General features: G+C 41.4%; 4 protein-coding genes across 4 annotated transcripts; 1 reads left to right on the top strand and 3 right to left on the bottom strand.

Annotated features, from left to right (window-relative positions):
• Positions 1-572: 572 nt before the first annotated feature.
• On the bottom strand, positions 573-5,466 carry LOC127753643 (uncharacterized). The gene is made up of 6 exons (XM_052279057.1): positions 5,174-5,466; positions 4,225-4,656; positions 3,524-3,663; positions 3,314-3,434; positions 2,469-2,609; positions 573-999 (listed from the first exon to the last, which is right to left on the bottom strand). The coding sequence occupies exons 1-6, from the start codon at positions 5,375-5,377 to the stop codon at positions 913-915; spliced, it is 1,125 nt and encodes a 374-aa protein (XP_052135017.1). The 5' UTR covers positions 5,378-5,466; the 3' UTR covers positions 573-912.
• Positions 5,467-6,048: 582 nt separating this feature from the next.
• On the bottom strand, positions 6,049-8,217 carry LOC127754000 (prefoldin subunit 2-like). The gene is made up of 2 exons (XM_052279454.1): positions 8,017-8,217; positions 6,049-6,747 (listed from the first exon to the last, which is right to left on the bottom strand). The coding sequence occupies exon 2, from the start codon at positions 6,710-6,712 to the stop codon at positions 6,269-6,271; it is 444 nt and encodes a 147-aa protein (XP_052135414.1). The 5' UTR covers positions 6,713-6,747; positions 8,017-8,217; the 3' UTR covers positions 6,049-6,268.
• A 3,164-nt stretch (positions 8,218-11,381) lies between these two features.
• On the top strand, positions 11,382-15,166 carry LOC127755542 (uncharacterized). The gene is made up of 5 exons (XM_052281217.1): positions 11,382-11,870; positions 12,827-13,066; positions 13,354-13,437; positions 14,068-14,197; positions 14,447-15,166. The coding sequence occupies exons 1-5, from the start codon at positions 11,506-11,508 to the stop codon at positions 14,855-14,857; spliced, it is 1,230 nt and encodes a 409-aa protein (XP_052137177.1). The 5' UTR covers positions 11,382-11,505; the 3' UTR covers positions 14,858-15,166.
• Positions 15,167-17,751: 2,585 nt separating this feature from the next.
• On the bottom strand, positions 17,752-19,971 carry LOC127755788 (receptor-like protein EIX1). Its single transcript, XM_052281435.1, has one exon. It carries the CDS (start codon positions 19,969-19,971, stop codon positions 17,752-17,754), a length of 2,220 nt encoding a protein of 739 aa, XP_052137395.1.
• Between the last annotated feature and the right edge of the window lie 5,643 nt (positions 19,972-25,614).

Here is a 25,614-nt window from a genome sequence, read left to right as displayed (position 1 = left end):
ATACAAACACTGAAAGAATTAAGAAAAAAGGAGCAGCCTAGCAATGTCAGTGGGCGTATGGACAGGCACAGCAGCCATCAATGAAAACAGACAGCGTAACTTTCATCACAGTTGAGCGTAACATCCATGAATGTCTCACTCTTTCTAGCATTTCATACAGGCTAATTGTTTTGCTGAATCAACAGATTTAGTTGGCAGATCTTGACCGATTTGTTATCTCCATAAAGGCCAATTTGGTGGCAGAATAGTCGCCAAGATATAACCGTCAAATTCTTGACTTATTTGGAACAGTGTGAAGAAAAGAAAGGAATCATTCAATCCATTTGCACCGCAGCAGAAACATATACTCCCTCTCTCTGTATTTTAATTGTATTTTAATGTATGACGCCGTTTGACTTTTCGACTAAAGTTTGACCATTCATTTTATTTAAAATTTTTGTGTAAATATAAAAATATTTATACCATGATTAAAGAACATTTGATGACGAATCAAATCATAATAAAATAATAAAATAAATGATAATTACATAAATTTTTTTGAATAAGACGAATGATCAAATGTTGGATAAAAAATCAACAGCATCATATATTAAAATATGGAGGTAGTACCTTTTGAGATGAAATCCATTGTACTTTCAAAATCTGATTTCAAGCCAAACAGATTCTATAGTACCACATGCACTGTATGTATGTATTTAGATAGCGAGAACCTTGACGAAATTTATTGAACCGACTGCGGTAGCAATAATTAAACAATTCCAAAATTGCATTGTCAAGCGTTAAACATTCCATGTTGCTTTCCAACGATTTCCAGGCTTTGATGGATACAATGAAATCTTGGTTTAATAGTGATTTTCACGGCTCAACCAACTAACCAACTGCTGCCGAATCTAATTCAAGCTGGTCAATTGGCTACTTCTCCGGTGGTGAGGTCAGCTGCCTTAAGTTGAACTTTGCGAGCTCTTTGTACCTCTCGACCACCCCAATCATGCATATAGTCTGTCAAAAAATCAAACAAGTCCATCAGAAACTGAACCGACTGGCTTAGCACAGCTTCAGCAGGTGACCAGATGCACAATTCACACAACTTAATGTGAGCTACAGTTCACACTTCAAATAAAAAAAATGTTGGCATAAGATTAGAAGATATGTATCATGTCAAATAGCAAACTAAAAAGGAGAGGTTACTGGCATGAACAGCAAACTAAAAGGGATAGGCTACTGGCATGAACCATGAGTATTGCTCCTAGTTTCACTAGGAGCTAGCTTTTGTGGTTGATACATCAAGAGCCATGGAAAGGTTGACATGACATTAAAGACAAACAAAGGAAGTTGAAGTCATGAACTTGAATAGGTTGGCATGACATTTATAACAACAATAAAAGAACGCCAGTTTGGATCATGATGAACAGTTCATGTGCTCATTCACAATATACCAATCAATATTCATGAACTTGGTTGAGTACAATTAATCAAAAATGGGGGAAAAGCAAAAACATCATAAACATATATTTTCTAAGTCCATTTTATTACCAATGATCCAATGTATTGGGTGCCATCAGAATGCCAAATGGAATCAACTGAAAATATGGCTCCAAATTTATAACCATGCTCATAGCCTTATGTGATCAGTTTATCATGTATATCTGCCACAATCTGATATACCCATGGATAAATTTGCAGTGTGGCTGCTGCCCAGATAGAGATCATGGAGCAGTATATGTTCATTCACTTCTGAACAATAAATGCCAACTAATCATTACGGCACATTTAACAGACAAGCTAAAAACTGCTCCACTGACCACATTCCCCTTTGTAGCAGGTTTTTGTATTGGTTAACTTAACCGAGGAGCAGTATGCAAAAGAACACATCATATATTTTACTAAATTAGTAAACAACACAGAGCATGAATTGCAAACTAGAGCATCCTCAGCTTGTTCAAGCAAGTGGTTAGGATAACAGTAAAGAAAGAAAAAGGACATCAATTAAAGGATGATATTTTCCCTGTGTACTGGGCATTGAAAATACTACAAGAGTATATTACTCATTAAATGCAATCAAGATAGGTATTTTTGTTCAAAATCTGTGGGGCCCAAATAAGGGTGCAAGTGGACAGGCCCATGAACCCACTTATAGTACAAATAAGCGGGTAACCCAGCGGTATTTGTACTATAAGTGGGTTCCCGGGCCTGCCCATTTGCACCCTTGGACCCAAAAAAGCTTTCACTACAACTACATGAAGTGTGACAGAGCAACTGATTCAAAAGCTTAATAAAATTGGTTCTTACAGCATTAACCTGATATGTTACAGAGTTTTAGCCATCCATGTAGTTTTCATTTGAATAAGCAACTGATTCAATGGATTTTCGGTGAAAATCATAGGATATAAGCATGGTTTTCTAACAGAACAGTTCATATGCATTACGGACAATAACGTCATAAGTGCATTCAGGATAAAATCATTTACCTTAGCTATCTGGACAATAATAGTCCTGTCTGGACTGCTGAGATCAACCTTGTGAGGTTGAGGTACAGATTTTGCTACCGCGTTGATAATTTTCATCCTATCAATACCTGTGTTCGACCTTGCTTCATATAACACAGCAAACTGCAAAGATTAAAAACCTCCAAGTAAAGAAATGTAATTTTGTATAGCAAAACAAAATAGAGGTAATTTGATTTATATTTTCTTATTACTACTATCAGCTATTGCAACATGGCCACAAGGTGTGGTGAATGTCAGATATACTTTATATTGGGTGAAGGGGAATAAATATCATAAAATATTGTTGGATCCCTTCTATGAAGGATAACTGGGAAATGATGATAAACTAATGACTCATCATTTACAAATTATTATCCAATCAACAAAAAGTAATACTGCTATTCGATTGACTTATTACAGCTGACATGATCATACAAATATATAAGTACATAGCCTTATTACCATGTGCTAAATTGTTCCATTTATTAAATGGAAAGGACACCTGGTGTTAACACTTAACACGCAATTATACATGATGACTGGTTTTACCTAAGATAGTTGAATTCACATTGAAGTAACAACATGACTGGTTTTACTTAAGATGGTTGAATTCACATTGAAGTAACAACAATTCCTCTCCAATGAAGTTTAGAAACGTCTTCTAATTGGACAACACGAAATATGAATAAAGCTACCATAGACAAAATGACCTGGCAACATGCCTATCTTCTCTTACAGTTTTATAATAGATCTAGTTTCCCTAAGAATCTAAGTCCCTAAAAGATTACATTGAAAACATCAACATAGAAATTAGGCCAGAGAGTTACCTTATATACCGAAGAAGATTCCTTTGGAAAGTACTTTTCAACAAGTGGACTAATTGCTTTTGTTATTTCCTCTTCTGATGCATAACATGTCACCTCAGTGGGCAAAAACCTCAGAATAAATCTAGCATGCATTAAAAAGGAAAGTCTGAAAACAAGAAAATAACTGCCTAGTATATCTATGCAAAGATTGCAACATAACCAAATCTGAACCTGGACATATGTTTACGAGATGAAGCAGCTGATGACATCATATTCTGTACGATCTCAACTGGACCAGGGTCTCCATCTCTTTTGTGCATTTGAATGAAGATGCAACCGTTGCAGCCTGAATCAAGGGTTGCGAAGAGCCTCTGTTTGACATAAAATCGTTTTCATCATATAAGTTAGTACATAAACCATTGTGGGAAAAAGGATATCTTGGAATTGATCATTTTATATTGTTTTCATGTATTAAGGGATTGTTTGGGAGGAACAATTGGCTTGCTAGGTAATAATCTCAATACAGCATCACCTCCAAATTCACACTAATTGTTGACCATAGTGAAATGTAATACATGTCACTCATCAAATTGGACTCCTAATAAAAAAATTTGTTACTAAAAATTGCTTTAATGTACTTAAACAGCTCCAGATAGGTTCACAATAATGTCATCACATGACCAAAATAAAACCAAGTATCAATGAATGAATAGCTAAATACATGTTTGACCTTTGAAGATGTTAGTTGTTGAAAACCCTTTATCTACTACAAGTGAACTTCTAAATTTAGTATCTGAGCAAGAATTTCAATTATTGATCAAGAGAGTAGTTAATCACAACATTCTAAGCTTTGCCAATATTTAAAACAAAAACAAACATTTCAGTGATAAGGGGAAAAAGGGTGTGCAGAAAGCAAGTAACTTCAAACAAACCTTTTTCCTATCCCCAAGCTCCTTCAAATCCTCATCAATCAAATCATCAATGGGTTTATCATTGGACCCTTTTGGTTTATCAGTGGACTCTGTTGGCTTATCAGTAGGCTCTTTTGGTTCTGTCTGTTCATATATCGGAGGATCTTCTACGCGCTGCTTCTTTAGTTTTGATTCATCAGCATTATCTGTTTGTTCCTCATTGTCCTTGCTGGGAACTACAGGGGTGTCAGACACCTCTTGCTGCTGCTCAGAAGGTGTGGTTTCACCTTTGTCTACGTTGTTTGTGTCATCAGTCACCTCCCCTGAATGATCTTCTTCCTCATCATCTGAAGAATCAGAATCCGCAAACGTAATTTTTTTGTTCAATGGTTTCTCAGGGACGCTTTTGGGCTTCCCGTCCGATCCTTTCCCATCCACCAGATCTTCATAGAACTGCAGATCCAACAATTTGACTATCACACATGAGGTTCTATCCAACATATATATTTTCTCAAAAAAAAAAAAGAGCATAAGCCCATGCAAGCTCTACAGCCAGAAAATCCCAAACATATGACTAGCAAACAAGCCAACATCCAGCGCGGCGACTATCAATTTCTCATTTCAGTTATTACTTAATGTGTTCAAAGGGTGCAGCATTAAGCGGTAAATTAAACAAGCATGTGAACTACATCATCACAACAGAGGAACCCAATGAACACAACACAACGCTAACATTTAACATCTCCAAATCCTGTCCCTGCTAATTGAATTTTCAAAACATCCAAGTCACCACAAGCTCCAGCACGCGATTTTTGAAACAATAGGACTAGCGAAACGCCGAATTGATGAGTTCTAGCTACCACCACGAGCAAACACTGAGCCGGCGAACCCGCGCCGGACCAGCAGCGTAGAGCACCATAGACGCAGATGGCGGAGGAAGGGGAAGTGAACCAGCAGCACAGCAGCTTACGGAGTCGAGCAGGGAGAGGGCCTCGCGGGTGGCCTGGCGCTCGCGGCCGCCGTCGCAGGTGAGGAAGAAGCCCTGCACCCCGGGGCGCAGCGGGTAGGCCCCCTTCCTCACCGGCTTCCCGTGGGGGAGGTACTTGCGCTTCCTCCCCTTGGCCACCACGCCGCCGCCGCCGCCGGGGTTCGGCTTGCCCTCGCCGGAGGCCATCTCGTGGGTTTCTCTAGGGTTTCCGGCGAGGTGGGGTTTTGGGGGAGGGGAGGACGCCGAGACAGAGGCCGATTGGATCAGATTGTGAATGAATTTAGGCCCATGTTTGGTAAGCACGAATTTCAATTTCAAAGGGATTGCTGCTACATCTTTTTGCCCTGACCAAAATTTGAATCTTAAAACTTAATTTTAGAGTTGATTTTTTATTTTTTTATCATAGTTTATTTTTCCTTTTAAACATGGTATTCAAGTCATGAAAAACATGTTTAACCATAAATTATCTTTTTATCGCTAATATACCATTTGACGTATAATTGGACGTATTATCAGTTATTGGCCAACCTATAAGCAGCCTGGAATCGTACAGTTTTCTTGTGAACTTCCGTTCCCGCTTGAGTTCCGTGCTAGAGGATTAGTAAACAAAAATTTATGAATTTAATTCAGGTCTGTAAACAAATTTTCTCATGTATTTCGTATTTGAGCTAGAGAAACGAAGTGCGGCCCTCACAACTTCCTATACGGATAGCTTTGCATGGGGGGATGTACAAAATAATTGCTTACAAAATGCAATTGGATTCAGTTAAATTTCAAAAACGTGCCATGGTGAAGCAGCAAAGTTTGGAGAATGGCGACACCAGGGCAGATGGGCAACCAGATATGAACAAATCATGTTGCAACCTGCACAAAATCTGCAGTTATGACCGAAGTTATCAACTAGCATAGCCAGATAGCATTCAATTGTACATGGAACGGATTCCACGGTTCCACAGAAGAATAGTATACTTCACACACACATAGAAAGAGAGACCGAAATCAGTTGACATCTAGCAAAGAGCAACCTAACTTTCATAATCTCTAGGAAAAACCAGTATGCAAGCTTGACATTTTGCTTTACTGGCCAGCAGGACCAACAAGAACACCCTGAGCAGACCCTTCCTTCTTGCTGCCTTCTTCCTCGTCAGCGTTGGTGTCCGCCTTCCGGATCCTGATCTTGTACTTCAGCTCAAACTCGGTGATCTCCTTCTTCTTTTTCTCTAGTGCTTCATGCATGCGAGCGATTACCTCTTCAAGGCCCTCCTTGTTGCGATGCACCGCAGGCAAGACTTCCTTGATGGTCCTTTCAACCAGGACTCCACCAACCATTCTGTAGCAACGCCTTGAGTGATCAAGTGGCTCGATTGCGCCAATCACAAGAGAGTGTTCACTGACTTCCATCTCTAACTCTGTAATCTTGGTGTAAAGTTGAGTCATTTCAGACCGCATGTTCCCGTAAGTGTTTGCAATTATTTGCTCATTGATGGCTTCTTTGCCGTCACCACCTGCTTTGCTTGCCATTTTCCTTAACAGAAGGATACCAACAAGACTAAAACCTGCAGAATGAAAAACTGCATATTTTTAGCATATCCGTCAACATATAAAAAAACATGCAAGAGTAATGATGTGGCATAAACAGTACAAACTTTTACACTAACTGCCAGTTATTATGATTTAATAACAATTAACGTTATTTTCTCTAATTCCACAATATTCTAAAATATTACGGAATCACGGGAACGCACGGCTCTCGGTGGATTAGTTCCTCGAGGGAAAGCAGGGTAGTAGCTACCATCCGTCAATTCAATCAAAGCAAATGCAATATGGATGCCATATAAATACGAGGGCAACACCCAACATGTGGCAAACAAAATACTGTAGCACACAATAGTATGACCAATAGTTAGGAAGCATATGCGGAATAGAGCTACTGTAACATTTCCAGAAACGGCAATAGAAACGTAAAGAATTTTATATGCCTTGCGTATACTACACTCTCCTAATAGAGGTTTAACGCTTTCTAAATAAAGAACAAACATGGATTACAAATCAAAGAAATAACCAACTATTAATTCAGAAAGAACCAACATGGCTTACAAATCAAAGAAACAACCAGCTACTAATTTGGAACAATTTAATCGGTCGGGATGACCGCCCAACTGAAGAAACCATGACTACACAAATCAAGATACCGGCCTTACGTCTTTTTGGTCAACATACAAGAAGGATGGAATTTATTGATAATGAAATGCCTTCAGGAACAGGTACGGACAGTGTTCGTACAAAGTTATCTGAGGTAGCCAATTTGGTCACTATGAGCTCTGGTAAAACAATGCACATCCAATCTATCCAGGTTTTTGGTAACTATAACGAATCAGTTACTGCCAGTTGCATGGACAGACTAAGTAATTCGCGTCCAGACACAATGGAGAATATAATTCACCAATACTACATTTATGAGCACAGTCAGATCCTGATTGGACTAAGCAAGTCCACAAAGATCAAACCAATATCACCAATCACATGGTTAATGTGGCCAGCTTGTGCAGTTCATCTAAATTCCTGCACTGGAACATGAATTTTCGCTCGAGATAATGCAATAACTTCAAATGAAACAGTCACAGTTCCGTCAGTAACAGGGAAAAAAAAAACAATCTCACGAGTTGCAAAATCGCCCCTAAAATCCGCCCTACTACTCCCCACCTTCTTGCGAGAGCAAATGCGGAGGCTGCAAATCCTTGATCGCAGCCATATTTCTCCCCTAAACTTCTCCAGATCAAGAACCATCAAAGCTAGGGGCTCAGGTAAAAAGGTTTTGGACTAACCAGCAGCGCGGGTCGCTCAACGAATCTGCGGCCGTCCGGATACGAGTCCCACCGCTGCCCGGCCCCGGACGGAATCGACGCTTTCTCAGGGGGAGGACGGCAGCGGCGGCTTGGGATGGCGCTCCGGCGAGTGAAGCGGTGGAGGCGGCGGCGGCGGCGGCGTGGGTGGGAGTGGGACGGCGAGGTGAAAACCTAGGTGTGACTTTTACGTAGTGGTCCCTGTGAATAGAAGTATTCACGTGAATAATGGGCTAATGGCGCGGCCCATGACTGTGATTGGGCTTTCAATGGACGGATTAGTAAATGGGCCGTTTCTAAAAGCTTTGGTAATTGGAAGGAATCAGATATTCAGATAACCCATAAGTGTAATAACGGTAATTGGATACTGATTTTAAATGTGTTTGTGCATAATTCGCATAACTAACCCTGTGGAAATTTTGCATCATAATTCGGTGACAAAACTGGAAACAGATGAATTTTCCCAAAAATATTGGCAGTAAAAAGAAAACAAGGTAAATGGGGGTGGAATCCGGAAAAAGAATTATCAGCAAAGAAAATGCTTGCCAAATCTAGTGAACATCGGTACAAGTACGCGCGAACAGGTGAATATAATGTGCCCCCATTAACATGCCAAAGAAAAAAAAAACAAGCGATGGTTGTTGTTAACTTGTTAGGTAGGAATACCAGGTCTCATGCCTGTGGGTGACAGATGCTAGGTGGGTACATGCTCTAATACATGAGAGTACCACATCTATATTCAAAAACACATGCTCTACTATCGTACCTCACCGTCGCGCACATTGCACAACAGCTATGCCCATGAATGTTGAAGGAGTTGCCCTACTGTAGCCACATGAGTCCCCGACCACCCCCGTTGACACCTCGAACACGGCCTCATTGGAGCCCAGGTCGAAGCCACCCAACTATGCCATGGGGTGCTCGATGATGATTGCACTGTGTTCATGATAGTGTGGGGGTAGCGAGCAGCAGTCTAGGAAGGCGAACTGCACAACATTCTCATTTCGCATGGGCAAGCAACAAATACGAATGCCCAATAGTTCATGGTGAAGGGGTCGACACGACGAAAGTTCTAGGCAGAGGTGATCGAAGACAAAGGAAAATCCAAGCGACCAGTTTGTCATCGGCTCTGGCAGAGCGATCGGTGAACAGGCGAGACGGGTGAGATATGCCCAACTAATGGATCATGCATGGACATCGGCATGCTCCTCGCCCGCGTCTATCACTGCCACCATGTTAAGCTCCTCGTCTTTGGAGCAGCCAAAACGACAGTGATGACACAAAGGCAACATGCTCATCTACGAGTACATGGAAAAAAAATATCTTCTACGGTTGGCTGCATGGCAACTTTGCCACCAGCTGCAAAGGCGACGATGATAAGCATAAGAAGTGTGTGTTAAACTAGGATGCATAGATCATGGTAGCGAATCCCTCACACGAGGGAACATACCATGCGGGGATGCAGGTAGGGGCCGGTGACGTTCCCTAGCATTCCAAAAGAAAAATTGCTAGCCTCAATAAAATTACGTTGAAAGCATATCACGTATATGTAATATTTGTGGTCACTATGGATCTGAATCTGAATATATAGGTGAAGTCATACAACCACTACTTCGCTAATACTCAATTTAGCGCATAACACCCATGTTGTGTACATAATTTGGGCTTTATCAATTTTTATGGGCTAGTCGTTCCAACGAAGCGCAAACGGTCAATGGCCAATACACCTATTAGGGCTTGGATCTTATGGTTTATCATTTGGAAGCCCAAGTAGGCCCGACAGAAAATGGACATCTATATATTCCGTCAACAATGCCCTCTTCTATTCTCCCTCTCCTTTCCACCCGCCGCCCCCTCTCTCATGTTTCTCCTAATCAAATCTACCTATAGCTATAAGGTCCCCTTCGTCTATGTCGGCATCCATCACCACAAGTTGCCGCTCATCTTCACCAAGATATTGGCACTCACCATCATCGAGAAGTTGTTGCTCGTCATGACGAAGATGACACCTCTCATCCTTGCCAAGAAGTCGTTGTCTCGTCACCATCTAATCTTTTACCACATGCTCTATGGTATGCCCCTCTCACTTAAAAATAACTTGTTGTCTTAACCTTATTTGTGTTGCGTTATCAATAAAAAATTAGGCTATGGGAAATAGGGAAGTTGATCCGAAAAAAAAGGGGTTAGGGCAGGCTTTTGAGTAGCTTTGTTGCTCGGTTCTTGCATTCTCGATGTCGGAGTTGTAGTCTCATCGGAGATTAGCGGTGTTGCAATTCCTACTCATGAGTAAGGATTAGTTGAGATTAGATTAAAAAATAGAAAAAAGGGATTTGTTGGGATTAGATAAAAAAAGAAAAAAAAATAATGCAGACACAGAGTTGCAAATGAGCTATAGTGTTGATATGTTTGTTGCCAAAATAAATCATAAGTTGCCTAAACTAGCCTCCATTACCTGCAATTCTAAAATCTTCCTCTTACAAGAAAAGAAGTTGAGAAAAGAAACAAACCAAATACAACTTACACATTTCACTTTTACCATTTTACCAAATATTGACAATGCCATTTGACAACACCAAAATTCCTTAGAGCCACAAAAAAAAAATCCGTACAGCTGAATTAGGCATCAAAATTAAGCAACCACATAATGACCTTGTAATGGCAATTTTTGAAATCAACGGCAAGAAAATCATCTTAAACCAAAAGGTTGTCCTAGCTGTCAACACACTCAAAAATGCATCAATGCGAATTCAAAATCCAAACATCCCAATTCCCCCCATCCTAGCCTTCTCCAAGTTTCCAAGTTTTATCGATTCCAACGGTACAAAACCGAGACACAATTGGCAACTGGTAAAACAATTTCCCAAAATTCACATCATCGCCTATACTTTACAAGTCCACTATCGTACACGTAGGTTGCCTCTTCGGCCACCCGCGCGCACACCTTTCCATTCCCGCCACCCCGAACACACGAAGGTAGGTTCGCCACCTCCACTGACAGATGGGCCCCACAGTTAACGCGCCGCTAACCTGACCCCACCTGTCAGCGCGCCACACAACCCACCCCGCACGTGAACCCCGCCCTACTCCCCCCCTCCACTTACTTCGCGTCACGTCCCCCCACTACGCACGCGTGCGCACACGCGCAAACATACCCACCTCACCTCACCTCACCTCACCTACAGGTGGGGCCCACGTAGTCCCGGGCCCATACGTCAGTGAAGTGGCAGTGTGGGCTGGGTAAACGAACGCGTGCAAAAGAGAGCGAGCGGGGTCGGGTCACCGCCCCGGTGAGCCCCCGCCTATAAAATCCGCGTGGAGAGAGGCAGCGAGAAAATCTGACCGTTGCAATCGCGGCTTCTCCTCCTCCTCCGCCGCCGCTAAACCCTCACCTCACCGGCCACCGCCGCCGCCGGCGAGCGAGAAGGCGTCGACCCACCAAGACAAGTAGTAGTAGCAGCTAGCTAGCAAGCCATGGTGAGCACCCGTGGGGCGGCGGCGGCGGCCGCGCCGGGTCGGAGGGGGCGGCCGCCGAAGGCTGCGAAGGAGGCGGCGAGGAGCCCCGTGTTGTCGTCGCCGGTGGCGGCGGCGGAGGCGGCGGAGGCGGCGGAGGGGTACGAGAGGGAGAGGGCGGAGAGGATCCGGGAGAACATGGAGCGGATGCAGAAGCTGGGGATACTCGACCTCGCCACCCGCTTCAACCAGTCCGCGGGCGGCCTCGCCGGGAGCGGGAGCGGGAGAGGCCGCGGGCGGAGGAAGGCGCCCGTGACGCCGGGGTCCGTCGGCGTGGGGATGATGATCAAGCCCGCCTCGCCATCGCCTGCTCGTCGGTCTCTCAGGTTTGGGGGCTGGGCGATTTAACTCTATTGGGGGGAAGTTTCCATTTGGGGGGGGGGGGGGGGGGGGGGTTATGCAGAAACTGTTGGTGTTGGAGCGGTTGATTTGTGGTGATGGATCGAGAAATTTCTATGCTTGTTGCCGGGAAATCTGTTATTATCTTTTATGCAGTTCTGTTCTTTCTTTTTCTTTTCTTTTTTTATTTTTGCAACAATCGGTGCTTGAGCGGACTGCGGTTGATTGATGTAGCGGGGAAAAAAAGAACTATTCTTTCATGCAGTTCAATTCTTTTGGATATGCGTATCTTTGGTTCAATAATCCGTTACATTTCGATTACGATAGTTTGGAAAATTATTATACGGTATGCTATGATTAGGCTCATTTACAGTTCTTGTTCATCAGTTCATCAATCATGCGATTTTGTTAGTATTATTTTCTATCCCCTTCTGCTACTTGCTTACATGTGTTAACTTCATTACGGCTCATTTCAGTACTAAATGCTCAAATCTTTGATTACCGTGCTGTTCTTATCTTGCACGCACCTCTCTTGGTACCTGAATATGAATCGTTGTAGTTGGAAAAAAAAGGCAACTCTCTAAACATAATCCCATTACTGAATCCTGTGATTAACACAATGTTCAATCATCGAATGCTACATATGGTTGATAGTTGCAACGGATGCTTTTCCTCTAAGGATTCTACTAAAACCCGCAGTTACAATTTTTACATTCTTGAAAGTTGAAAGTGTATGGCTGTCTTATGTTTTACTGGCACCTAGTTTATTTGCCACAAATTAAAATTGCAGTGTGTTAATTTCTTTCTTGTATTAACAAGAAGCTATATATTGATTTAAGTTTCTGTTGGTTCATATGCATTCCTTCAATCTTGGTCTTTACTCTGGTTTGTATAGGAATGGCTTAACAGAAATCGTCTTGTTCTGTATACATTTTTAATGTAGACTGAAGAACGTAGAGCCTGTTAGCTACTGTGAAATTCGGACTAAAAAGGACAAGGACAACGATGAAGGTGGAAACTCTGTTGTAATTGAGGCTGGATCAAAGGAAGAAATTTACACGGAAGAGGATGAGAAGCTTTTAGGTCCTTGTGTGGAACCCTGGACTCTCTTTGTGGATGGTTATGGGAAAGATGGTAAGCGCATCTATGATCAAGTGAGGGGCCAAACCTGTCATCAGTGCCGGTAAGTTTTCCTGGAAGAATCATATGGCAATGTTGTATAGCTGTACTTTTGCTACAAGTTCCTTTGCTTAGATGTAATAGTATTGACTGTTACTATAAGGTTAAGAAACACAATGTACACAAATATACATTGGTTCCCCTTCTATAACATTATCACTAATAGGATCTGTATGGAAAACAGTGTACATTCTTAGTAATGACAAAATGAGAAAAATGAACCAAGTTAGCTTAACCGCCAATTTAAATTACTTCTACATAAGAATCTGTTAAATGCTCATCATGATACAGGCAGAAAACTCTTGGCCATCATACCAGCTGCTGTAAATGCCAGATTGTCCAGGGGCAGTTCTGTGGGGATTGTTTGTACATGAGGTGGGGCCCTTTTCTTTTCTCATACTTTCTCAATCGACCAATGATTTTCCTGAAAAAAATGGACACTATTGCATATGATAGCTGTAGCGAACATGCATCTTTTCTTAGTGCTATTATTTTTTTAATCGATTGTTCCATACATCCTTCTTTGCCATCTTCGTCTATTATATTATGTTTGCATCTCTTATCCTTTAACTTGAAAGGTTTGAGCCAGGGTTCAAGTTACAGGAACAAAACTACTCGTTAGTTTTTGCATCTGCAGATGTTTTCTAACTTCAAGTTTTTGCAAATCAAAACATAATTCTTAATATCCATGTCCTAATTTGTGAATCAAAACAGGGTTTCCTAGTATTCAAGTTTTAAAATTTGACTTCTGAATTTATTGCAAGCATGGAGGGTTTTATGAATTGGTAATCACCTACCTGTTAGTGATTTTTTTTGAACTGCCTACCTGTTAGTTTTTGCTTGCATTAAAATATCAAAGTTGAAATGATCAGCAATAGATATTGGAAAGTAGTAAATTCCCACACACTTTTAGTTACTGGAAGATTACAAATAGACTGTACATAAACTACTAGTACCTAAACCGATTGAGCTCTCCATTTTGGACTGACTTTATAATTAATGCAGGTATGGTGAGAATGTGCTCGAAGCTAAGAAGAATCCTGATTGGATATGTCCAGTTTGTCGTGGCATTTGCAATTGCAGTATATGCAGAACTAAGAAAGGATGGTTTCCAACTGGTGCTGCGTACAGGAAGGTACTGATATGATCTATTTACATTTGGAAGCACAAAATGCCAATTTCATGTGTTCAGTTTTTTTTGTTTGTGGTACTTGTCCTACTGTCAAAGTAGGACAAGAAACTAAATAATGGATGATATGTAAGATGGTGCTTACATGGATGATATGTAAGATGGTGCGATGAGATGGTGCTTACTCTATTTCACAAACAATGTAGTCATCTATCCAACAGTTCTGAGCGAGCAAAGCATTTTCCCTTCATGCAGGTTGTCAGCCTTGGGTACAAGTCTGTGGCTCACTATCTCATCGCAACACAGCGTGCATCCCCAGCAGGCTCAGCTGATTCAAACAAGGTGGCAGCTACCAAGCCAGAAGCCTTGCCCCAATCTGAAAACGCTCCAGCTGCTAAGGAGGATCAGGAGGATGCAGAAATGAGCGGCAAAGCTATCCAGAAGGTAGAAGCTGACCACCAAGTGAATAACCCCCCTGATGACAGTGACAATGATGATAGCAGGAGTGAGTCTGTGGTGACTTCTGACTCTCAGGATTGTCAAGTTAATCTGGACATTGGGTGTGCCACTCCATCTAAGCCGACGGGTCCAAAGAAGAGGAAGTGGATCGAACGGAGCCCTGACTGTGTTGCGAGCAGACTGAGGTCCCGTTCCAACAAATCATGAACAGCCTGATCTTATGGGCATGACGGTTTCTCTTCGTGCTGGTGCCCAGTGTTTTCGGTGGTCATTACCTTTTGCGACGACGGACAGGATTACTGGCCTGTGTGTTTAAAGTTTCATGTCCGTGAAGTTTCTAGTGCATTTTGTGTTCATAGCTGCATTGCAGCATTTGATTGTAGTGCTAGTGCCCAACTCTTTTGCTTCAAACAATGTGACTATATGACTATGTCAAGTGTGGACTCCCTATGATTATGCTTAGTGCTCCAATGAACTGAAATATTAATAGGCTATCATCGCAGCTAATGCTTTAAATTGTGTACTGCTCTGCTTTTTAAATGTAAGCAGTCTAATGGATCACAGTAGGCTACACCGTATGTATTAATGGTCTCATTTGTTCACGCTTGTATTGAGATCCGAGTAATTTGCTATGCTGTTGCATTACAATAATTAAGCAACACTTATAGTTTACAGAGGAAACAACATATAGACTCACAAAAAAGAACAATATAAAGGACAACAGCAAATGCTAGCACAAGCCCAAGACTATAGGTAGTAGATGGAAATCTAACTTTTCTCTGCAGTTAACATAGCATACAAGTAGTTCAACGACAATGCCGACATACAAACTGTAGTATTAATCTTCCATGGGGGTATCAAGGGTATATATAACATGACGCTTTCTCTTTGTCGCCTTGCCTCTGAAAATGTGAACTGTCAAGGCAAGACGCCTGATATATTATTGTCTGCCAGATTCAACTGAATAAGTTTTGCAAGATCGGTGATGCTGGTTGGGATATGCCCGGAGAACGAATTGTTGTTTAGGATTAGAATTTGTACTTCTGGGAAGTCTCCAATCCAACTTGGCAGTCTACCATGGAACTTATTGTGTGATAGATCCAGGTACTTTAGTTGCTTGCAACCTTTCAAAAAGGACGGGACCTTGCCGGATAAGCTATTGTTATTTATAAGAAGGTATTGTACTTATGTCATCTCAACGCACTGAGGAAATTCTCCCTCCAAATGATTGTTGGCTAAATTCAAGTATTGCATGTACTGCAACTCGCAAATAATAGAACCAGGAATAGGAACTTTTATGCTGTTGGAGGGTAGATACATACTCCCTCTGTCCTATAAAAAACCAACCTAGTACTGGATATGACACATCCTAGTACTACAAATCTGGATATACTTCTGTCCAAATTCGTTGTACTAGAATGTATCACATTCAGTCCTAGGTTCGTTTTTTTTGGGACGGAGGGAGTATAACCTAGTTTTGGAGCTCCAAAGGGTTTTTGATGCGACAAGCCCTGATAGCATGTTATTTTGGATGTCCGACTCCATGAGGTATGGTGGCATGATCGGTATTACACATGTTATTTGGTTTGAACCTAAAAAGAGGTGTATTTTTTGAATTTTTATGGAGTTTTGATGAGGCATTGGCATCATGCATTAAAAGCTAAGGGGGAGTGTTAGAAAGCCAGCTGGCCCATGAAGGCCCGGCCCAGGTTACCTACTAATGGGCCATAACTAAATATGGAAAGTTGCAGAGACTATGCCTATAAATAGAGGAAATGAGGTGATGTATTTCATATTTGAGCAATGGATGAATGAATGAGAGAATGTCCTATCTCTACATCTTGTGTCTTCACTTTATTACAATTACGCAATTCCTCTTAAATTACTCTGTAGCAGGAGGGTTTGCATAATATCTTTAAAAAAGTGACCGTGGAAGGATCAATTGATAAAAGTATTCAAAGGGAATTAAGAGAAGTCGAGGTTAATTTATCAATTTGGCAAGCGAACAAGGATCGGTGCTTTTCATCTTTTTTTTTTAAAAAATAAATAGGAGTTTTTTTTCCTAAATCAACCTAGAAAAGATCGACTCATGCAAATTAGAAATATTGCATGCTAACATTAACCGTTAAACCACCATCAAAGTGTGAAAGAAATGTGACGATGTAACTTCTTTATAGCAACAAGTACAGTTTTTTTAGATGAACGACGGCAAGAGCTCTGCCGGAATTTCATTAGAGGAGAGAAAAACAGTTCAGAGAATAAGGGGCACACAGAGGGAAGACGAAAGGGAAAACAGAAAATAAACATAGGGGACCCAAGAAAGAAAGGAAAAATTACGGGGGTTGGAAAGCGGTGTGTCTGAGATCAAGCTCCTCCTTTACAATTCTCGCGACTCGATCTTCTTGGGATAAAATGTTTTGGAAAATTCTTCTGTTTCTCTCCAACCAAACGTTCCACAAGTACACTAAAGTGGGCCGTGATTATATTGAGGTTATAATTAGAATCAAGTATAAGTGATTTATCACTTAAATACTCACTTTAATTAATTAGTTTCTGAACATGTTAAATCATGCAAAGTTGTTTCTTATAAAAAAATAACCAGCGTGTTCAGCCACATGGCTGGACAACTAAAATTTCAATTTGAATTTAGTGAGTTTCAAAGAAGGCTGGGCCTCCTATGTTAGTGGGATAAAAGGTTGTACTTACAAGTCTGTCAGTATAGTTTGTGGTTATGTCTCTATGCGTATGCATATCACATATAGTCATATAGTCTTAATTTAGCTTCCATGCAGAGAAGTGAAAACAGAAGGTTGTACATGCATTACAATAATTAATTAAGTAACACTTATTAGTTTACAGAGCAAACAACATATATAGACATATACTCACAAAAAAAGAACAATATAAAGGACAACCGCAAATGCTAGCACAAGCCCAAGACCATAGGTAGTAGTAATCTAACTTTTCTCTGCAATTAACTAGCAGACAGGTAATTCAATGATAATGCTGGCCGATAAACTGTATTAAATAATATTTCATGGGGTATCTAGGGTACATATAGCATGATGCTTTCCCTTCGTTGTCTCTCAAAATGTGAACTGTCAAGGCAAGATGCCTGATATATTATTGTTTGCCAGATTCAACTGAGTAAGTTTTACAAGATTGGTGATGTTGGTTGGGATATACCCAGAGAACGAATTGTTGTTTACGAGTAGAATTTGTATTGCTGGGAGGTCTCCAATCCAACTTGACAGTCTTCCATGGAATTTATTCTGTGATAGATCCAGGTGCTGTAAATTTGTCAGATTGGTGATGCTGGTTGGGATATGCCCAGACAACAAATTGTTGTTCAGAATTATACGTTCTACATTTGGGAGGTCTCCAATCCAACTTGGCAGTCTTCCATGGAACTTATTCTGTGATAGATCCAGGTACTTTAGCCGCTTGCAACCTTTCAAAAAAGATGGAACCTTGCCGGATAAGCTATTGTTATTGAGATGAAATAATTCTAAATTTTTGAACCCAATGCACCGAGGAAATTCTCCCTCCAAATGATTGTTGGCTAAATTCAAGTAATCCAAGTTCAGCAACTCGCAAATAGAACCTGAAATAGGACCTGTGATGTTGTTGGAGGATAGATCCATAAAACCTAGTTGTGGAGCTCCAAAGGTTTTTGATGCCACAGACCCTGATAGCATGTTATTTTGGATCTCCAACCAGATGAGGTTAGGCGGTAGGATTGGTATTACACCGGTTATTTGATTTGAACCTAAAAGGAGGTGTTCCAGTGACATGGTTTCCATATTTGTTGGCAAGCTACCACTGATTTTGTTGGAGGACATGACTAATTCTGTTGCCCTAGAAAATATTGTCCAAAACCAATGTGGAAGTTGATCATTTATACCTGTGTTACAAATATCAAGTACTTTAATATCCACCATCCATTGAAGCCACGAAGGAAACATTGGACCTAGCTGACAAGATCCAAATCTCGCCACCTCTAGTCTAAATGGCGGTAACCATTCATCACCAAGCACAATCTTCAAGTAGGGATTATAATACAAGTCTATGCTTTTTAAACTCTTTAAACCAGCTAAGTGTTCCTTTGTGATTTCACCTGTCAGGTTATTAAGGCTTAGGTTGATCTTAGCCAGACTAGTCAGCATGCTAATCTCATATGGAACAGATCCAGTCAGTTGGTTATCAGAGAGATCAAGAGTGTCCAAACTAGTAAATTTGCCCACCCCAGTTGGCAGAGTTCCAGTGATATTGTTGTTCCACAAATATAGTTTCCGTATTCTTTTGGTTAAGCAATGCATCAAACTATCGAGAAGCTCTGTTATGTTGCAGGACCTTAGGCCTCCAAGGTCTAATATTTCTAAATTGCATAGGTTCCGTAGCAAGTTTGGCATTATAATACTGTGACCATTACTCCAGAATTTGAAGACCTGGAGGGCCTTCATATCTCCTAGTGAATCTGGAAACTGACCGGACAAAGTGTTCATTGTAAGATCAAGGTACGTAAGACTTGTCAAATTCCAAAACCAACAAAATGCCAAAGGTTGGTTAAAATTATTGTAGGAGAGGTCGAGCTTCTCGAGTCTTGTGAGGTTTAACTGTGAGAATGATTGGCTTGCACTTGTAAGAGAGCAACCAGAAAGATCGAGTACTATTAGATATGAATTCATGTTCACCACATGAGGCCAGTCAGATACTCTGCTGAGGTTTACATTTGATAAGCCTAGGTACCTTAGGGCTGGTAGATTGGTGAGCCACTGTATATCTGTTGAGTACATACCTATTCCATGGGAAAGGTCGAGATATTGCAGCTTTGTAATATTACCGAGTTGAGGCGGCACCATACCAGTTAATGGCATACCGGAGAAGTTAATATATATCAGGTTCCTGAGAGAGCTGACGAACCGCGGGAATTGGCCGGCTGGACCCACGAGATTGTTATTGCTGAGGTCAAGGTGCTCTAGGTGCTCGAGAGAGATCAGAGAAGTACTTATGTGCCCCACCAAAGCTGTTGCTTCATCGTATCGCGGGAAGTTATTCCGAAGGTGGAGCTCAAGGACATGGCCGGTGAGGTTGCTGCACCGGACGCCCCTCCACTGGCAGCAGTCATGGCTACCTCGCTTCCACGAGGTGAGACGACCTGTGGGATCACCGGTGATGCCTCGCTTGAAGGCCAGCAAGGCCTCCCTCTCCCGTGGCGTGCAGCTGGCTGGCCACTGCGGCACCGGTGAATTGGTTGCAAGGGACAAGGTGGCGGCTACTCCAACGAGGAGGAAGAGAAGGAACTTCTGTGTAGGATCCATGGTGGATACTGGGTAGGCTAGCTTGGATCATGAAAGTCACAATATATATAGAGGTAAAAATGATTATTCTTGAAAAAAAACTGTTGGCTCAAGTTTTTGTTTAGGTATGTAGGCCCTGTTTAGATCTCAACCAAAATTTTTTCACCCTGTCACATGGAATGTTTGAACACATGTATAAAGTATTAAATATAGCCTAAAAATAATTAATTTGCGAGATGAATCTTTTAAGCCTAATTGCTCCATGATTTGATAATATGGTGCTACGTACAGTAAACATTTGCTAATGACGGATTAATTAGGTTTAATAAATTTGTCTCGCGGTTTACTGACGGAATCTATAATTAGTTTTTGTTTTAGTACACGAACACCTCAGCGACACCATATATAATATCCGATGTGACACGTTAAAACTTTACACCCCTGAATCTAAACACCCCCTAAGTAGGTCAACTTTAATAATAATACATACACAGTCGTCGTATACGTACAGAATAAAGCTGGAGGCACAAATGCTTTTTTTTTTTTACCCAACGCACTATAGCTCAACTTTAGTAAGTTTCAAAAACAGCTGACACTGTCTGTGTCATGGCTAGCGGATTAGTCTCGCTCTCGTCTAATAGCCTTTTTGCGGTCTGTATGTACTTAGATAAACTATCTAAATGCTACAAACAATTATGTATAGTATTTAAAAACAAGGACTGTCAATCTGTCATCTAACAAAAACCCTAGGTCAACCATCCATCAAAGGGTACGTATTTCATAAACCTACGCGCGTATTATGGTACAAGTTACGCAAAGCCACAAGTGACGCATAAATCCCGAGTATCATGATTTTATAGTTTGAAAAACAAAAATGTTAATCAAATTTAATTTTTTATTGTAGAAAAATAAAAAAAGCATACCTTAGAGGCTAAAACTTATGTGATGGATCGAATAAACCATAAATTTGAGATTTGATTTTTGATTTCAGAAGTATCATGAATCAAAGAACAAATGATTAATAGCATGATTTTGTGAAACTATACCTGCATGTGGTTATCTATCACATGCTAAAATTTCTATGATTTTTTGCAACAAAAACTATAATACCTAGGGTTTTACATGAAATTTGATTGCTCAATCACTACTACAGAAACCGTTTTCGCAAACGGGCCGGAGCGATTTTCACTTGCAGTTGCGCCAACTGCATGCGCCAAATCGTCTGCAAAAATGCAAATCTTTGCATGCGGCCAGGGCACCCGCATGCGAAAATCGGATTTTCGCATGCGGGCGCTTAAGCCGACCGCATGCAAAGAGAAAAAATCGCGAAAAAAATTTCCAAAAATAAAAAAACAAAAAAAAACCTAGCGCCGCCGCCCGCGCGAGCTCGTCGCAGCCACTGCTTCCGCTCTCGTCGTCGCCGTCGCCATCGCCAGCCGCTCGAGACCGCCGCCGCCACCGCCCGAGACCGTTGCTGCCACCGCCGCCCCCAGATCCACCGCCGAGCGCCGAGCTCCACCGTAGGGTGGCAGATCCAGCCCTCCCGAGGACGGCGCCGCCGGATCCGCTCCAATCAGATCCGCCGCCACCGTTCGTCGCCAGCTGCCTGAGACCGCCGCCGCCGCCGTCGCCCGAGACCGCCGCTGCCACCGCCGACCCCAGATCCACCGCCGAGCGCCGAGCTCCTCCCTAGGGCGGCGGATCCGGCCCTCCCAAGGACGGCGCCGCCGGATCCGCCGCCGCAGGCCATCACCGTGCCCACCGTCCGCCGTCGAGTGCTGAGCTCCTCCCTAGGGTGACGGATTGGCCCTCCCGAGGACGGCGCCACCGGATCCTTTGCCCTCGCTGCCCGCCGATGCCATCGCCGTGCACCCATGCCCGCTGTCGATGAGAAGAGAGGAGAGAAGAAAGAGAGAGGAGAGGAGAGGAGAGAAAGAGAGAGGGAGAGAGAGGAGATAAAGAGAGAGAGAGAAATTAAATGGGGTGGTTGAAAAATTTTGAAATGGTGAGGAGGGAAAGAGAGAGAGGAGGAGTGAAAAAATGCCGGCAGTTTTACATGCGGACCACGTAACCGTCCGCATGCGAAAATAATTATTAAAAATATTAATTTGGTACTAAATAAACTTCGAGTCGAATTTTCAGATGCTAAATGAACTCATGTGAAAAAGTTGTCAAAAGCAAAGTTGTAGAACTCATTGAGATCTACCATTTTTCTGTTGGTCATTTCGCGATCCGAGTTTGATTGAACTATATAAAATTTAAAATTTAAAATATAGGAAATTCAAATAATTTTTCGGGTAGTACATGATTTGAAATGAAAAAAATTGCCAACAACAAAGTTGTATAACTCATCAAGATCTACAACTTTTGTTTTGGTCATTTTTCTATATGACTTTGTTTCGACAGTTTGAATTTGAATTTCAAATGATGACAATTTCAAACAACATTTTCAAATACTAAATGATTTCAAATGGAAAATTCTTCAATAACAAAGTTGTATAACTCATCAAAATCGATAACTTTTATTTTGGTCATTTCTTCATCCGACAAAGTGATTTGTAAGATTGTTCACAAAATGTACATATCTCTTATATTGTTTTATAAACTATAAGAGAGATATATAAATTTCTAAGATATGTGATTTTTCCATACGGGCGTCTTAAGGAGCCGCTGCGAAAATGCCGCTTGATTTTGCAGACGCCACTAGTTATGGTCTGTTTGCAAAAATGAAGGGGTCTCGTACAGAAAAATCACTTTTGTAGTAGTGAATAATTAATTCAATATATGTGGTTCTGTATTGTAAAAAAAAAAAGGAAATATCAACAACTACACTTGGTTGGATCAATTTTACAAGATAATTGTTAAATCCCCGTGTGTTGTTGTAGAAAATTTGTTAAGTTAAATGCTAAACATGAAATGCAAGATGGACGTGCTTTTTTGTGGTTTTGTATGGTCGATTTGCATCTTAGTAGAACCATCCAAAAAATCAGTCCATAAATATTTGCCGTTTAGGATAAGATTGGGTTAATTCACTACAAAAAAAAGATTTTTCATGGTGTTGCCCTATAATTTTCGCTGGCGGTTATAGACAAAAACCGTCACGAAAAATGTAACGAGAGGTGAGGGGTTACGGACCGCCAGCGAAAATCGGTTTTCGCTGGCAGCCACGCTAAGAGGCCCGTCACAAAAAAACAGCTCTATTTTATGGTGGCGGCGCTAAGAGGCCTGTCATAAAAAAATCGAGTTTTCGCTGGCGTCCGATTTTCGCTGGCGGCATGTAACAACACCGTCAGCGAAATAAAATTTAACGCTATAAAATGACCGCCCCCACACCAGCCTTGTCCTTATCCTATCTCTCCTCCTCCTTTCTCCACTCCCTCTCTCCCTCCAACCCTCTCTTCCTCCAATCCTCTAGCGCCGGGCGACGGAGGACTACGCAGCGAAGGTGGCGACGAGTTCGGGCGCGGGCGGCGGCGCTTGGGCGCGGGCGGGGAGGCCGGATCCACCACCGCCAGGCCTCGGGGAGGACGGATCCGCCGTCACCAGGCCGCGGGGAGGCCGGATCCGCCACCGCCGGACCACGGGAAGGGCGGCACTGACCTCGATGCCGTCGACTATGCTCCCGGCTCCCTCCTCTCCGACCATGACGCCGTCCTGACCATGCTCCCAGCTCCCTCCTCTTCGATTTGAATTTTTTTTTGCATGTTGTTCCAGATGATGCACATGTTTTGATATGTGTAAATGATGTTTGATCTGTGTAAATGATGATTTTGTATTTCATGTTTGAATTTGGAAATGAGCATCGAATCTAGATCTCTAGATGTGGATTTGAATTTTGAAAATGAATCAATGGGCTTTTCTCCAAATCATCTACGCTTGCGGCTGGGCAGCTGCATGGGTATTTTTTTTTTTGGCCCAAAATAGATTTTCACTGGCGGCCGATTTAACACAGCCGCTAGCGATAATTTATTTTCCCTGGCGGCCGTCTTAATCCAACCGCCAGCGAAAATGGATCTTTGCTAGCAGCTGGCATAAGATCTTGATCTTCACTGGCCTTTGGTTTGTGGCGGCACCAAATTCTGCCAGCGAAAATCTAAAATGGCCGCCATGAAAGATGGTTCTTGTAGTAGTGATTTGTTTTGTCAAACTTAGATCTATTTTATACGAAAATAAGTATATGAAATATACTACATGTATGATATTGTGATAATACTTTTAAGACAAATTGATCTATGCAAACAATTCGTTATTTAAAAATTTATAGTCAAGGTTTCAAATTATTTTTTAGAAACATAATACAAATGCAGACGCTTGGCTTCGTTGTTTCTACTATAGAGAGTGGATAAAGTTTTAGATATTCATGGCACATTTTCCAAACTGTTAAACAATGCGTTTCATGCGAAAACTTTCTATATAAAAGTTGTTCTAAAATATCAGATCAATCCATTTTCAAGTTTGTATCAATTAAAACTCAATTAATCACACGTTATTACCACCTCATTTTGCATGAAACACTTCAAACACCACCTTACTCATCTCTATGACTACACACATCCTATTCATATATATGAGCATCTCTAGAAAACTGTCAACATATGTTGAGATCAACAAAATCATCATTTGCCATAACTCCCTGTTATTGACCCACATATATGTATACATGTCTCTTGACTCTTGTTGACTCACTCACAGGTCTCTTCACTCACTTGGCACCAATAGTTACTCACCCACAGCTGTGCTTTTCTATAGTAAAATAACCTTATTGTATTTAGGCACTGCGCCTGATGGCAGTGGTTTTGCTTTGTTGACACTTTACATACGCACAAAGTGCTAGACTTGACTAGGGTTGGTATACCTTGATAAATCCATGGCTATGAGCCCCATAGCATAAGCAGATATATTATTATTTTTTAAATAGACACGATACTCATATAAACACGCACACACATACATGTACCTTACCATACCCTTATAAACACTTTGGAAGATATACTACTCCCTCCGTATTTTAATGTATGACGCCGTTGACTTTTTGACAAACGTTTGACCTTTCATCTTATTTAAAAAAATTATGTAATTGTATTTTATTTTATTATGATTTGATTTATCATCAAATGTTCTTTAAGCATGACATAAGTATTTTTATATTTGTATAAAAATTTTGAATAAGACGAGTGGTCAAACGTTGATTAAAAAGTTAACGACGTCGTACATTAAAAAGGAGGAGGGAGTATTAATTAGGCCGTTATATCTTGAGTGCATGCTTGATGCTTTCCTAGCTGAGCGCAGCTTTCCATAGAAAGCTGTGTTTTGGTTGCCTGCCAAACAAGATGATTTTTATAAGGTGTAATTCTGTCTAGGAAGATTTTAACCAAAAGTTAGTCCAACTAGAAAATCGGCATGCACGGTACTTGTACATATAGCGTTAAATGAGTATTTAACCTTAATTTTAAGCTTTAGAAGTCTGAAGACCGAAATAATTATGTAGCTCATTGGGTCAATACAGGGATTCATTTGAAATGCCCATAACATTTGGGCCGGATCACGATTGTCTGGGACGTGCATGCCCCCACCTATATGGTTGGGCCAAAGCGGGATTGCATGACGCGTGCGGCCCATCCAATCGGACTGAACAACGGGTCTACTTGACAGGGCTCCAGCTCC

This window comes from Oryza glaberrima, chromosome 11 (genome assembly GCF_000147395.1).
Source record: "Oryza glaberrima chromosome 11, OglaRS2, whole genome shotgun sequence".
Taxonomy (NCBI): Eukaryota; Viridiplantae; Streptophyta; class Magnoliopsida; order Poales; family Poaceae; genus Oryza; species Oryza glaberrima.
This window is presented reverse-complemented; position numbering and strand designations above follow the sequence as displayed.

Bases quoted from the DNA above. Each gene is read 5' to 3' on its own strand.
- LOC127755788 (XM_052281435.1), bottom strand. From the start codon at position 19,971: ATGGATCCTACACAGAAGTTCCTTCTCTTCCTCCTCGTTGGAGTAGCC.
- LOC127753643 (XM_052279057.1), bottom strand. From the start codon at position 5,377: ATGGCCTCCGGCGAGGGCAAGCCGAACCCCGGCGGCGGCGGCGGCGTG. The intron at 4,657-5,173 runs GTAAGCTGCTGT...TTGGATCTGCAG, and splicing joins CCCTCTCCCTGCTCGACTCC to TTCTATGAAGATCTGGTGGA. The intron at 3,664-4,224 runs GTTTGTTTGAAG...TATGTCAAACAG, and splicing joins AGCTTGGGGATAGGAAAAAG to AGGCTCTTCGCAACCCTTGA.
- LOC127754000 (XM_052279454.1), bottom strand. From the start codon at position 6,712: ATGGCAAGCAAAGCAGGTGGTGACGGCAAAGAAGCCATCAATGAGCAA.
- LOC127755542 (XM_052281217.1), top strand. From the start codon at position 11,506: ATGGTGAGCACCCGTGGGGCGGCGGCGGCGGCCGCGCCGGGTCGGAGG. The intron at 11,871-12,826 runs GTTTGGGGGCTG...TTTTTAATGTAG, and splicing joins CCTGCTCGTCGGTCTCTCAG to ACTGAAGAACGTAGAGCCTG. The intron at 13,438-14,067 runs GTGGGGCCCTTT...TAATTAATGCAG, and splicing joins GGGGATTGTTTGTACATGAG to GTATGGTGAGAATGTGCTCG.